Source organism: Chlamydotis macqueenii, chromosome 15, assembly GCF_036417535.1.
Source record: "Chlamydotis macqueenii isolate bChlMac1 chromosome 15, bChlMac1.mat, whole genome shotgun sequence".
Taxonomy (NCBI): domain Eukaryota; kingdom Metazoa; phylum Chordata; class Aves; order Otidiformes; family Otididae; genus Chlamydotis; species Chlamydotis macqueenii.
In genome coordinates, this window is record NC_141570.1 from 18,177,094 (window position 1) to 18,192,833 (window position 15,740).

The 15,740-nt window shown below is 37.9% G+C and overlaps 1 protein-coding gene across 9 annotated transcripts in view; it reads left to right on the top strand.

The window, feature by feature from the left end:
• Positions 1-15,740, top strand: part of CLEC16A (C-type lectin domain containing 16A) — a 78,917-nt gene that overhangs the window by 10,012 nt on the left and 53,165 nt on the right. For 8 of the 9 annotated variants that reach the window (XM_086760123.1, XM_086760125.1, XM_086760129.1 and 5 more), the window contains exons 6-11: positions 54-177; positions 983-1,157; positions 2,778-2,831; positions 5,219-5,332; positions 10,705-10,933; positions 12,348-12,477. In XM_086760123.1, coding sequence (XP_086616249.1) covers positions 54-177; positions 983-1,157; positions 2,778-2,831; positions 5,219-5,332; positions 10,705-10,933; positions 12,348-12,477 — 826 coding nt within the window. The remainder of the gene's footprint in view (positions 1-53; positions 178-982; positions 1,158-2,777; positions 2,832-5,218; positions 5,333-10,704; positions 10,934-12,347; positions 12,478-15,740) is intronic. The other variant, XM_086760126.1, reaches the window with a different exon arrangement.

Below are 15,740 nucleotides of genomic sequence, written 5' to 3' on the forward strand. Positions count from 1 at the left end.
ATTAATTTTTAAGAATTGGCAACTGATTTTTCTTTTTAACAATTTCTCTCCAGTGGACAACCAACCTATGCTGCATTACATTAGAGATAAAACTGCTGTCCCTTATTTCTCCAACCTCGTTTGGTTTATTGGAAGCCATGTGATAGAACTGGATAACTGCGTGCAGACTGATGAAGAGTAAGACAATTAAGGTTTTCATTCTCGCAAAGTTCTTTAGTGATTCTTTGAATTCATAGTGGTTAATCCTGTGTGCCCTGTCTGTGCTAATATCCAAACAAGTAATTAGTGTTTGGTAACGTGCTTTTTCTTCGTCTTTGTTTTAATTTTGCTAAATTTAGTAGATATCCAGAAGACACAAAAGATACTTATGCTTCTCAATCTTATTAACTTTGGTTTTTTAGTGTTCCTTTTCTGTGTATCATTGCAATAGAACAGCTTTCTGAAAAGATTATAGGGAAAAATATTTAAACAGGAAAGGTGAACTTTATTTAATATGTGAACTGTCAGACCTGAAATTCCTATGTAATGCTCCACTATTGACTACAGAAATATTTTTGTTGTTTCAGGTTGTTCTCAGTTTACCATCCCACTGCCACCTTAGAATCAGCAGCTATTTTTTTCCTTTCTTAGAGTGAAGAGGTAGACATTAAATACAATGTAGACTTATTGTTTTATTTTTTGGAAACAAATCTTACCATTTTTTGTCATTGGCTTGTGAAAAGACTCTGGCAGTGAATAGCAAGCTTTGTAAAAACATTGCTTCTGAAAACTTGGGGAAAAACTTGATATGTTTGTCTTAAAGCACATACAAGCCTGAGTACTATTTGCTAGCTGCATTAGTTGACTTGACTGAAAACATCTTCAGGCAGGTGACTGCACAAGGTGATCTGTGAAAGGGATGCCCATTAATTCTTTCCCAAAGTTTTTAAGACTTTGTTAATTGCTTATATCTGAGACTTTTTCTTTCTGTTCTCTTTTTCAGGCACAGAAACAGGGGCAAACTGGGTGACTTGGTAGCAGAACATCTTGATCATTTACATTACCTTAATGATATTCTTATCATTAATTGTGAATTTTTAAATGATGTGCTGACAGACCACCTACTTAATAGGCTCTTTCTTCCCCTCTATGTGTATTCATTAGTAAATCAAGATAAGGTAAGCGAATACCTGCAAACAATTAAGTCTTAAAGGTATTACTTGCTTTCAGGATGTATAATGAATTGTTCAGCAGATGTATTCTGTAGTACGGTTAATACTGTTGATATCTGTGTGTTTCATGTGAAATGGCTAAATAAGGTGACTGTAGGGGAAATACCCTGATACTTAATTTAAGGGCAGAATAGATGAAACTTTATTTACCAAACAAATACTGTGTTGAATGACATGATTGTTAAGTGCTAACAATAACAGAGGTAAGAAAGGCTCAAATTTGGAAGAGGGTTTAAATTTCTCTGACACTGGGGTATGTTTGATTTCCTTTTCTGATGTGGTAACTTGTCTCCTGGCAAAACCAGATTATAATACCTTTTCCCAGTATACTCACAGATTTTCCATGGTGTAAAAATGTACTCCAGATGTAAAATAGAAACTTTTGGATTTGATACTTGGTTCTTCTGTTTGCAGATAAGCTGTGTTTGAATGCGATATAGTTGAATTTAGTTTTGAAGCATAGTCTTTAAATGTAGTGGAAAGCTAATTTTAAATGAAATAGAAACTGTTCTTTTAAAATCTGTACAGGTTCCTGTATTCGCTTGGCTTAAAAAAAAAAAAACACAAAACCAAAAAAAACCAACAAACCAAATTCAGTGTTCTGTTTGTTCCTGTTTGCTGCCCTCCCCTACCCCTCCCTTTCCTCTTCTTAATCTTCTGTAGTGGTCTTTGTTCTTAAAATACACAATGCTTTGTGTATTTTGGCATGCTTTCATTAGCCAAAGGTCAGATTTACTGTAAATTAATGAATTCAGTGAATTGCACGTGCACTGAAGATGGACTAACAATTAGTTTCTTGTCTTGCCATTGATAAGGCCATAGAAATAGGGTGAAGCAGACTTCCTGACTTTTACTTTCATTTCAGCTATTTTGACTCTTTCCATTCACACATGTACAAAATAAAAATCTGCTCGTCCTGTTTTCAGGCAGATGTGTCCATTATTATGAGGTCAGAGATATTTGCGTTTATAAAATTGGGCTATTCTTAACTCTTGAGATAACTGATGAGTTTATTTGGTGATGGTTTGTAAAGTATCACTAATTTTTTTTAGAAACATTTTCATTACTATTGGTATGTAAATTTAACACTGTTGTACTCAAGTTATACTTCAGATATTTTTGTCCAATGTGATTTACTTGATTTAGAGAATCATCAGTCGAGAACATGTTTTTATTATGTGGGTAATATTTCATTGTTTCTGAATAGCTAATTTTAGGAACAGAATTTAATGAGCATTAACTGAGAAGTAATTTCTGAAGGAATAGTAGCACAGTGGAGACCAACATACTTGGTCATCTGTTAAATGTAAGTTACTGAAGTGACTATGAAAGACAGTAATCAATAGCCATTTTTTAAGCATGTAAAGTACGGGATATGCTTCTTCAGAGAACTTTGATTTGAAATGGTTTGCAAGAAGTGAATGTTAGAGCACGATGCTTTCTGAATGTTTTGTAGCAGAATGTGGAACAATAAAATATTGAAAGTTTTGTTTTAAATAAAATATTTTAAAATGTAAATGTATATGTGTAAGTAAATCAGCATTTTTCATAACTTTTTTCCTGTAGGGTGGAGAGCGTCCAAAAATAAGTCTCCAAGTTTCTCTCTATCTTCTTTCTCAAGTAAGTATTTTAAGTATTTTGACCTATTTCAGAACACATTTTGTAGTAGTGTTATGGCTTATAAATTACTGTGTTTTCATCTGTTTTGGCAAAGCCATTAAAGACAATTTGGCAACCAAAGTTTTAAACCCATTGGTTTCAAGAAAAAAAAAAAAAAAGTAAGATCACTTGTCTTTTTATGGACAGACCAAATAGCTTCATTCTTGAGTTAGTATCATTCTTCTGAGGATTCCATAGCACAGGGTAGCCTTTAGAGCATTCAGTGGTTATAGTTTATGTACACCACCTGACAAATGGTGCACAATAGACCCATGCAACATGCTAGGACAGAATTTAGTAAAATTACAGGTGAAATTTAGGTAGATGCTGTATTGCACTTTGAATCTATGTAAGCTATGGAAGATTCCAGATGTGAATTTTCCTGTTTGAATAATGGAGGGAGCAATAATCTCATGAGTTTTAGATTTTTTTTTAGATTAAAAACAAACAAAAAAACCAAACAACAAACAAACAAACAAACAAAAACAAACAAAAAGAAAACCATACACTTCACAAAACCAACCAACCCCCACCACCAAAAACTCAAGCTTTCTCACAATTTGGGTTTTATTATGCCTATACCTTAAATCTGTAATTAAGTACTTGTTACTTCTTATTCTTACCAGTCTTCCTTCCTTTTCTTTCTGCAACTTATTTTCAAATGAAGAGTTTTACAGTGGATTTTTTTGTTGTTGTTGCAGTGAAAAATAATCATTTCTCTCTGTAGTCTTCGGTGCATTGCTGTGAGACTAGTTTTCTTAAATTACATTATCTGAAAATAATTTTGACTTGTATTAATATAATTTGTACTTATTTTTTTTCTTTCAAGTTATTATTTTACATTAGTCACTTTATTATATTCTGGCCCATAGTTTCTTCTTTTCTGATAACTTTACTGAAAAATGTGATTTTACAGGATAATGTAATTTGATGCTTCTTAATTTAAACCTAAAAAATTGTGGTGATGTGGGAGTTATTTACCACAGATAAAACCTTGGGAGCAACAGCTTCTTGTAACTAAAGGGATCTGCGTCATAGGGTTGTATACGCTGACCTCTTTTAACCTCTTTGATTTTGGTGGAACTGTCAGCTAGGTATGACTTCAAGATTTGCATCTATGTTCTTTACTGTTTTCTAATAAAGAAAATGGAACTTTTTTCCTAACCATAAAGAATTAGGAACAAATTTTGTGTATCAGACTGGGATGTGATGTAGAAAATCAAGCTACTTTTTCTGTTACTGGCAGAAATGCATCTTTTCCCACCTCTTTTTAACCTTGAGTCTATCTTTCAGGGAGTGACTCTCCATGAAAAATATGTACACTAAGTATCTAAAAAACCTTCTTAACTATTTCTGTTATTGACACCAGACATACACATTAGGCATTACTCTTACGTTAGAGACAACTGCTTGAGAGATTTGTACTAGCAGACGAGAATCCACACCAGTGGATTCACCAAAGTGAACATGTAATGTACTTAGGCCCATGTATAGTTGAGTTCTTCTATTTCAGAAAGTGTCTTGAGTCATTTTTGAGGTTGTTCAGAGTATTTTTGGAAGTGTGTTGTGACTTTCCAAAGTTTTACATAGGTCATCACTGCATGCTAATAGTCACTTCACTTTTGAAGGTCTGGAATTGTTTCTGATTTAAACAGAAAAACTGTGGAGACCATGTTTAGCTAAAAGTTGTCAAAACAATGATTAGACTTACTGATGCAGAAATAAGTTGGGGATTTTTCAGCTACAACCGCTGTTTAGGGATCAAGTTTTGCTATTCCTATGAAGACGATGGATATAAGCTGACATAAGGCTATTGCGGATGGACCTGCGCTGGTTCTGTCCAGGCAGTTGTTTGCTGGCCCAACCTTGTAAGCCTTGTCTCAAAATAGTGGTTAGTATGAACAGAGAGCTCTGTTAAAGGACCAAAGCACTTCTGGGTAAGTGCTTTAAAGTTATAGGCAGCATGGCACTTACTCCTGTGTTATGCAGCCGCTCTGTAGCTGGATTGTGTACTTCATTGTGATTTTATAGCCAGAAAAGCTGCTTCTGATCCAGTTCAGCCTATTGTATGACACTTACTCGTGAATCGCTGCTAAGTAATTGTGTGCACAGCACAGAACTTAGCATGTAGACAAAGGTCAAATACGTGTAGAGAGGATTATGATATCCTGCATTTTGAAGTGATTTTGTGAACTATCGATGTTACCAATTGTACTTTACTGTATATGTAAACTTAAGATACCTGCTCAACAAGGTCAAAAAAAGTAATTTCAGTGACTGAAATTGTGAAACTGTATATGTGTTCTGTGATATGTATCTGATGTTTCTTTCCACTCTTCTTTTAATAGGTTTTTCTAATCATACATTACGCACCTTTGGTGAACTCATTGGCTGAGGTTATACTTAATGGTGACCTCTCAGTGTTTTCTTCTAAAGTTGAGCAAGATATACAGAAAAACTCAGTAAGTGGCCAACTAATCTTTAATATTGTATTGCATTTGCGTGGCAGGGTTTTAGTAGCGGGGGGCTACAGGGATGGCTTCTGTGAGAAGCTTCTAGAAGCTTCTCCCGTGTCCAATAGAGCCAATGCCAGCTGGCTCCAAGATGGACCCATTGCTGCCAAGGCCAAGCCAATCAGTGACAGTGGTAGCGCCTCTGTGATAACATATTTAAGAAGGGCTGAAAAAAACTGCAGTGGCACAGCAGCAGGAGAGAGGAGTGAGAATATGTGAGAGAAACAACTCTGCAAACACCCAAGTCAGTGAAGGAGGAGCAGGAGGAGGTGCTCCAGGCACCGGAGCAGAGATTCCCCTGCAGCGCATGGTGCAGCGCATGGTGAGGCTGGCTGTCCCCCTGCAGCCCGTGGAGGTCCATGATGGAGCAGAGATCCACCTGCAGCCCATGGAGGACCCCATGCTGGAGTGGGTGGATGCCCAAAGGAGACTGTGGCCTCGTGGAGAGAAGCCTGTGCCAGAGCAGGTTTGCTGGCAGGGCTTGTGACCCCACAGGAGACCCATGCTGGAGCAGTCTGTTCCTGAAGGACTGTACTGCATGGGAAGGACTGATGTTGGAGAACTTCATGCAGGACTGTCACCTGTGGGAGGGACTCCATGCTGGAGCTGGGGAGGAGCATGAGGAGTCCTCATCCTGAGATGGAAGCAGTGGCAGAGACAACGTGTGATGAACTGACCACAGCCCCCATCCCTTTGTGCCACTGAGGGGGAGGGGGCAGAGAAAACTCGGCGTAAAGTTAAGCCCAGGAAGAAGGGAGGGATGGGAGGAAGGTGTTTTAAGATTTACTTTTTATTTCTCATTACCTACTCTGATTTGATTAGTAATAAATTAATTTTCCCAAGTTGAATCTATTTTGCCTGTGACAGTGACTGGCGAATGATCTCTTCCTGTCCTTATCTCAACCCACAAGCTTTTAATTAAATTTTCTCTCCCCTGCCCAACTGAAGAGGGGGAGTGATAGAGCAGCTTTGGTGGGCCATGGGCACCAAATTTTCAAAATTTCTTTCTACTGTGCAGTGGAAGCTGTGTAGGCCGATATTAGCCAGTAGCTTTTGGGTTCTGGTATTTGGTACTGTTGCCCTTGATATTTAGAATCTAATCTTTTTTAGAAAAGCCTAGTGGAATGGTGGAGCTGAGTGAATGCTTTAAGATAAATCAGTCTCTTACTTGTGTTAGCAAATGTCTGACCTTCTGCTAGCTGTGTACTGAATGTCATGTGTGTTACTTGTGCAGAAGCAGCTTTGTTACTAGGAAATTTGTGGTGAGAGGGTGGGGCATCAGTTGTTGCAGAAGTGAGATTTTCTTTTCCTGTCATAATTACTGTACGGAGTTGCAGAATATCTGTAGCATATGTTTGTGTGCTTGCACTAATGTTAGGAATATTAGAGGTTTCCTATAAACGTCTGTTCATATATTCTGTTATGTTTGTAATACTTCTTAGGTTACTGCTTCTTTCTGGTCGTCTTTCTTTTCTTCTTCTTTCTGTATCTTCATGGCATGTAAACTGAGTTCTGTTGTACCTGAAAAGATAGTAAATAGGAGGGGTAGTATTGGCTTTCTGGGATAGACAGTGAAACTGGGAGAGGTGGAGCTTTGTTACAGGGCGAGCAGAGTGGTGGCACTTTTGGTGGAGAAGGAAGAAACTTCCATGGGAGAAACTTTAGTTTTCAGTAAATTCAACCATATTCTTCAATGAAACTTTGGAGGGGAAGAATTGTGCTGTCAGAAAGACTACTGGTGGAGCTTGGTTCCCAGCAGAAGAGCTCCATGCCCTGATGAAGGGAGCTGTCAAGTGAGCTGCTCTGAGCTGATGAGTACGAACAACTGCTGCATATATTGCATGGTGTTTTCTACTGATACACTACTCAATGCAGTGAGGCTAAAGTCAGCTGTAGATAATGGAAAAGTAGACAAGGAAAGGTAAGGCAGTTTCTTGTTACTCTGTGATAGGACTTCTTAGAGCAGAAAGTTGCTTTTTGAGCATTGTTAGTCATTTCTGTTTGTTTTTTGGGCTATAAGGTGTATCAGGATGATTGCAAAGTTATTACTGTGGTGTATTCTGTTGCAAAGAAATGACAGACTTCTATTGATTAATGGAAGCTATTTCAGAAGCTACTTCAGAATTTCTTGTTCTGGGGTTAGTAGAGAAAAGTGATGAGCAAGTTTTTTTCATTTACTTTTTGACTGAGTTTAGAATTGTGTTTGTTTTTAAGTCAGACCCAAATTTATCTTTTACTACTTTTTCTTTTATAATTTCCCATGGTAATAATTCTGATACTCTCCTAAGCTTGTTTTGGGATATCTCTTGTGTGTTATGGTGAGCTCCAGTTATCTCTAAACCCCTGCTCTGTACCTAACACTGCTCATCTCTTATAATTGAGATGTCTTGATATATTTAAATTTAAGTGTAACTGTCAGTTGCTAACTAACATGTAGTTTCTAAAACCAGAAGTAGAACATCATGTCTACATTTGTCTTCCTAATAAGATGAATTAAAGTGGAATGAGATATAGAGAGATGTAGATGAGATGTATGGACCAAGATTATCAGAAGCAGGGTCAAGTGCTCTCATGACAGGAAACTAAATGAGTAAATTCTTTAAAAAAAAAAAAAAAAAAAAAAAAAAGAAAACTGAGAAGGGTTGCAGTTGCTGTGTATAGATGCAATATATCCAGAGGCAAAAGAGCAATGGTAGCTGGCACAACAGGAACAAATGGTACTTTTTACTGGAAATCAATTTGTGGAAAAAAATCATCATCAGATCTAACTGCTGATAGCGTATGAATTGGCAATAACCTCCCCATGGAGATCTGCTGAACATCATAGGGCAGTAACGATTGCCCAAAGTCCACTGAACAGGTTCTCCACCTCAGAGTGTAGCAAATTCAGATACACTTTCCATGTTTTTTCCCTGTGTTTCTATTTTTAAGTGGCATCAAAAGAAATACTAGCTCTTATCTCATGATGAGAGTTGAATATATATAGCCAACAGAATGTATTTACACTTGTTAGCAGTCCTCACGCTAAGGTTTACCTTATTTCCTGTGAGATGTTTTCCTGCCTAATTTGAATGTGGGCCAGTTCTACCTATTTCATGTTTCTTGGTTTCTTGTTTAACCTACTTGCTCCTTCCCATAAAAGTTGTTACTGGTACTGTCTTATTTTACCAGCACATATTGCACAACATAAACCATAATTGAACATACAGTTGAAAGACATTTTAAAAGTATGAAATAGCAGTATCTCAAACTGTGTAATCCACTTAGATATACCATACACTATGTACATTAATTTTAGGTCTGATTTCAGAATGTTTTAATTAAATCTTCTGTTCTGTATATGTTGATGTTCTCTCAGCGTTCTTTCTTGAGGTGAACCAGACCATGGTTCATTGCTTATGAGCACATTGCTGTCTGCTGGTCTCTTCTGTTATTTCGCTCATGTGGCTAACAGCCTACTAGAAATGCAAGGGTGTTAAGTACATGCATTCTTCACAAAGAAAGTAGCTCCAGGTTTCTAGGTAGCAACTGTTAGAAGTGAATGCAGGAAGGGGAAAATGTGTTGTGCAACTCGCGTGCTGCTTTTCTTTTTTTCCCTGAAGAATAGGACTGAATGTGTTCTTCCCTTTTCTTATGACTTTTCTGACCAGAAACCATCAATAAAAGGTAATGTGGTTGTAACTCTGGTTTTTAACCTTCCTATGTTGCAGTTTGATCAGACTGAAAATATATCAGAGAGGTTACTGGGGAACGTAAGGGTGGTAGATTTCACATGGTGAGGGTTTTTTGGTATTGTGTAAGATTCCTCCTACTGTATGGTTTGTTTCAGTTCCAAGTGTAAGGTGACTTACGCAAGATTTCTACAAAACCTCTTTAAAAAGTCAGAAGACTCAAAAAAACATTTTGGCCTTTTAACTTGTAGAAGGCTTCTTCCCAGATCTTTTTCTAATCCGCTATATTTTGTGTGTGTGTGTGTATGACCGTTCCTTATAGGGAGGGATTTTTCCAGACTTTTTCTCTAAGGTCTCTTTGCACTCATCTTCAATGCTTATTGTACTTGAGTCACCTGAGGCAAGGAATGGCATCAGTATTGCATTTACTCTGGTCTTACTTATTTTCTCTTGGTTGCCCTTACATTTTTAACCCTTTAGCCAGTGTCAGCTAAATGTGATTGAAGTATTGAGGTCTGAAAGGTAGTGAAGTTTCTGTAGCTGTTTTGTTCAGCATAAACCTGTGCTGGCAGGAAGCCCCCAAGCCATGTGTTTCACTTCTCAGTAAGAGAGGGAGGTTTGGTTGATCGGTGTTTCTAGCTCTGGGTGAGAGAGAGCATGTAGTCTGGTAATCCAGCTGGCAGGCCTAACAAGTGAGAGAGGGCCTCAAGCCATCACAGCTTAGAAACAATCTGCAAAATTGTAGGAAAACAAGGTTTTTTTTAGTCCTGCTAGTCACAGAACTTATTGTAGTGTCTGGTGTCTTTCTGTAAGAATACGTAGTTCTCTGTTGTTAGGATGGCACAGGCTCTTGGAAATACTTACTGCCTCTGGGAGAAATTTGTCATCTAAATTTATTTTCTTGCTCTGTAAATGAATAATCAGGAAAACTGGGTGTTGATTTAATACTGTTTGCCTTCTTGTCAAAAAACAGTGTTTTGACTTGAAAGATAAATGTCAGGTATCTTTGGGCAGAACACAAGTATATTAAAGTCTAACAAATGAAGTGATGTTTGTTTTTGGGACTTGGTAAGTCAGTATCTGGAGGCCCAAAAGACATTGATGTCAGTGCTATTTGTTCCTAGTTGATGCAAGGAGTAGTATGCTGTTGAGGGGAGCTTAAGATTCAAAAGAAGCTCACAGCATAGAGCATTGTTTTTTGTCCTTCCTACTGCCAAAGATCTTTAAAGAGTATATTTTGTATTAATACATCGCTGTCAACACACACTTTGGATTTTGCTGCCTTTGTCCTTTTTGCAAAAGATGTCTTAATTTTGTATGTACTAGCTGTCTCACCCGTTAAAGTTCAAAGAAGGGAAAAAAATTAATAAACTTCTATTGATAAAATAGGTAGTTCTATATCTTCTTGTCTCAAGATGGCATACTTTTCAATGATAGATCTTTAGGATATGTTACTTTGGAGATTGTTCTACTGATGATTTGATACAACTTGAGGTCGTTTGTCTTGTATTTTAAAATGGATTTGAGATTTGTAAATAACACGCTAATTTACATTCTAAACCCCCTCTTTTAAATGAACTGAACTTTCTTTATCAATTAGAGTTAAAAATATCTTGCTGTAACTCAAGTGTAAACTCTTCACATTTACAGGCAAAGTCAAGTATCAGATGTTTCATAAAACCAACAGAAACACTGGAGAGATCTCTTGAAATTAACAAACAGAAGGGGAAGAAGAGGGTGCAGAAAAGACCCAACTATAAAAACATTGGTGAAGAAGATGAAGAGGAAAGAGGATCTGAAGATAACCAGGATGACCTAGATAAAACTAAAGGCACAGAAGCAAGTTCAAAGGGCATCAGAACAAGCAGTGAAAATGAAGGTGAGTGTACCAGCAAATAAAAATGATGTTTACAATTTGGATATGTTTGTTTAGTGTTTGGACCTAGTTGTGATTTGTTACATACTTGTTCTCTTGTTGCTCTAAGTAAACGGACTGTTAAATTTGTTACAGTCTTTGGCTGTATTTTTTTCTCATGTTAAGTCATTCTGTCGAAAATGTACTTCTGATTAAAAACTTTGAAAGTGTTTTGATATCTTCCTGTAGCCTTCAGCTGTTATCACAAATGCATGCCTTGCACCTAAGCGTACATGATCATGGGGCACTTCATAAGTAGACTTCACACCTTTCTAACTTTTCCTTCTGTGGTGAGGCAAATGGTGTAACCACTTTACTGTTGTAAGATGATTGGGAATATTCCATGCATGTTTCAATGATAAAATTGAACAAGTGTGCTGAAAATGACAGTACATGGTAGAAGATAATATTATGTAGTTCGAAACTGAAGAAAAGATCTTTAACTTTTAGATTTTTAATTGCACGCTTTCAGGATTTTTGACCTAATGCTAACCTCTAAGAAGAATTGGTTTGATAGGATGAGTGGTCTTACAGCATACTGTAACTGTGCTGTAACTAGTTAGTAACTATTAGAAGGATGTACATCAGAAAGTAGTCTTTACTTTAGACATAAATGGAGAAAAATGTGGCAGAATTGCATGCAAGCAATTGAAAACATTTATGCTCTGACAGCCCTTTCCAAACATAGTTGCATTTTGATTTAGGTGAACAGTCTGTTTGAGAAGACTTTCCTTAAATGTTGTGAAGTAACTGATGATATATTGTCTACATGATTTCAAGAAAATATGACATGATCTACTTTTTAAACTGGTGCATTTACTCGTCATCTCTGTCCAAATTCTTAGGCAAAAGCTAGGTTTGGTCCTAATACTTCTACTTAAAGCCAGTAGATATGAAGCACTCAGGACCAGTTATCCTGTTTGCTGTAATAGTAGAAACCTGTTTACACTCTCTATGAAACTTGATGGCCACCCATGCCCTAATCTCACCAGCATTTTCACAAAGAAATCTTTTTTTTCCAAAAGAGATTCTATGGTTTTTTTCTTCCTGTGGTTTGGAAGAAGGAACAGGTTTCTTCCTGTTTCTTGTTTATTTGCCAGAATAATCTATCTGTTTCTTTACAGACACTAGGTATATGTATAATTTTCTTATAGCAGTTAGAATTCCTTAAAGAAATGTAAGCAAACTAGTATTGGGAAGAAAATTTACCTACATCTATTCCTTCGTTAACCTTTCTGAGGTTATTATTGTACCTCTTATATATAGTTGCATCAGTCACTTTTAATGCAAAATGGAAAGTATAAAAGAGCTTGTGATAACTGTTTGTTAAAAATATCAAATTTTGGTGTGGGGTTTTTGTTTTTTTGGTTTTTTTTAGAAATAGAGATGGTAATCATGGAGAGATGTAAACTATCAGAATTGTCTATCTCTGCTGTGACGGAACAGAATACAACAGATGAAGAAAAAAGCGCTGCTGCCTCTGGGAGCGAGATAACAAACTGGAACAGGTATAAAGGAACTGTAATGTATTTTGCTGGATTGCTTTCTTGCTCTTCCATTAACTTTCTAACTTCTCTTAAGTGATGTAGCAATTCTAATTCCAATTAAAATTACAGGGGATCTTGTGGATCACAGATAAGTGAGGCAACAGAAAAATGGGATGTGGCCATTGTACTGAGCAGTTTTGCAAATGGTCCTGTTTCTCTGTAAAGTGTGTGGTTTCCTTTATGGCAATTGTGTTGACTTAAATTGGTAAAGTTAAATTACAGAATATTAAAACAATAAAACAGAATATAAATGTTTTTCTTTCAGAATTTTCTAAACTTCTAAATTAAGCCAGAATTTTTTTTTCTTAATGATATTGATGGTCGTGTCTGTCAATTTTCATATATACCTGTAGGGAGAAAACAAGGAAAATTCCTCAGTTCGGGGCTGAATTTTGCAGAATTTTTAATAGCAGTAGTTTACAAAGACACCCTACTAACCTATGCACAGTTTCCAAGGTCCATTTAGGGTTAGACACTTTCTCAGTAAGAATTTTGCATTCTTGTTACTAGAATGCTGAAGTAAAGAAACTGACTGTGCTATCCCTGACACAGGAGTAATTGCAAATGTATCCCTTGGAGAAGTGTACATGTTTAATAGGATTTAAAATTTACTTTTTAACTTGGGAAATGCTTCCTGATATTCCCAGAATTTCATTCTGTCTTCATTATAGCTTTGATGTAACTTAGATTATATTCGTTATTAAAGATAATATTTAACTTCAATGTAAAAGTGAAATTTAATCTTGACTTGAACTGGCTTTAAAATACGTTTTTCTAGATTATTACTATTTTTATTAAAATATGTGCCAAATAGCTTTTAGAAAGAATTTGGCAATGACTGCATTGAATACTAAAGCAACTAGGATGGTCAGGTCTTGAAAAGTGCAAAGTACTTACATGTGAGATGCCAATGCATTTGGCAAATGTCTGCATTTCAGAACTCTTTTGATCTGCAGATATGATCTGACAACATCCTGCATATTTTCTAAAAATAAATACTATCAAAGAGTGTGCAGAGCTAAAAATATTTTTAAAATTAGGATAAACCTTGTGTAGGGCCTTAGTTTTGTACATGAATTTTTGGAAACGTAGGTGGATAAGCTACTATAGCTTGAGATTTTGTGCTGTTCTGTATGTCAAATGTAATATTTGAAACAGTAGCTAAATCTCTCAAATTTGCTCAAGTGTGTATAGCTTCTTTCCTACACTGACTGGAATCACTGAGTCTTGTGGACAAGGCAAGCCATGTGGGTAAGCTGCCATGTGGGTAAGCTGCCATGTGGTAGTGGAAAATGCAGTGATCTTTTATTCAGTGCTTGAAGGGGGAGGAAATTCTGTAACTGGAATAATCATTAATGGCTGTGATGATAGTAATTCCTAATGTGTTGCGATCTTCAATTGTGGACACCCTCCACAAGAAAAATAATTTCAAGAATATTTGTATGGCAAAGTCACTAGTAAAAGCCAATAAGGGAAAAAAACACTTACAGAGTTAAGTACATTTGAAAATACTTGCCATATAGCCTTTAATATTAAAAGTGAAGTTGTGCCTTCTGTTGCTGATTTCTTACAGCTGAAGTTTTTCTGGGTCTATCCTACATGTAGTGTGTATGAGGACCTGTTGATGAGTGAGATTCCTGGAACTGTTTTGGCTTCATATTATTGCAGCTGAGACTTTGATAATGCAGATAGATGCTGTGAAGAAGCATCTGGAAGGAAAATTATTTCTTTCACTGCTATGATAATTTTTTTTTTACAGTTATGTATTTTCACAAATCTAAGTAGTATATGGAGGAAAAACAATGAAAAATGCCTTAGATGTTATTGAAGTCATTTAATACCGCATAATATTGGTGTTAAAGGAACAGCTACTGATATTTCTGCAGCTTTGATCTCCTAAAACATTGGTTTTAATAAAATTAATAAATATTACTTTTGCATTGTAGGTCAGTCTTTAGGGTAATGACCGTCTGTTGGTGGTCTGACAACAGGCCTAGTGCTATCTAGTATTTAAGTATTTTAATAATCTTGAACCTGGATGTCTTGGTTCTCTTTCTTCTTTAGTCTTTGAAGCTAAGCTCCCTTCACTATGTGTAAAGCACCTGTCGTAGTTCAGCCCTGATCAGGACCAGACTACGCAGTCTGCCTCTCGCTCCCCCCACCCTCCGAGAGAATAGGAGGAGATGATATAAGAAAAAAACAGCTCAAGGTTTGAGATAAGGACGGGGAGAAATCCTTAAAGTTACCGTCACGGGCAAAACAGACTCGACTTGGGGAAAACTATTCATTTATTTCTAAAACTAGCAGGAGAATGAGACAGGGAACAAGATAACCTTCCCCCACCCCTCCCTCTTCCCAAGCTTAACATTATCTCTACTACCTTCCCCTCCCGAGCGGCACGGGGGGGGAAAAGGGAATGGGGGTCGCGGTCAGTTCATCACGCGTTGTTTTACGCCGCTGTATCATCGTCAGGGGAAGAACTCCTCGCATTCCTCCTCTGCTCCAGCGTGGGGTCCCTCCCACGGGCCACAGTCCTCCGTGAAACTGCTCCAGCGTGGGTCATCTCTTCCACGGGGTGCAGTCCCTCTAGAACAGCTGTCCCAGCGGGCCCTCCACGGGCCACAGCCTCCTTCAGGCCTCCACCTGCTCTGGCGTGAGGTCCTCCACGGGCTGCAGGTGGATCTCTGCTCCTCCGTGGACCTCCATGGGCTGCAGGGGGACAACCCGCTCCACCATGGTCGTCACCACAGGCTGCAGGGGAATCTTGGCCAGGAGCCGCATTACTCCTCCCCCTCCTTCTGAACTGACCTTGGCGTCTGCAGCCGTTCCTCACAACAGGCTGGCAGACGTCTCTCAGGATCCTTTTTACATCTTATTCACTTCTCATCTTCTCTCCACTTCTTGCAGCCGGGCCGGGCCGAGTTGGGCCCAGTCGGCTGCCCGGCGGGAGGCCAGAGGGTGAGGCCTGCAAGGCCCATGAGGCCTGCGCCTCCCCCTCTCTGCCCCCCGCTCAGCTGCTTCACATCTTCTCCTCCTCTTTTTCCTGTTTTCCCCTACTTAAATACGTTATCGCAGAGGCGTTATCACAGAACATTCTGCTACCAATTGGCTCGGCCTTGGCCAGCAACGGGTCCGCCCTAGGCCCAGCCGAGTCCACTGAACAAAGGGGAGCGACTTCTAGCAGTTTCCTACAGAAGCTACCACCTTAGGCCCCCCCTCACTAA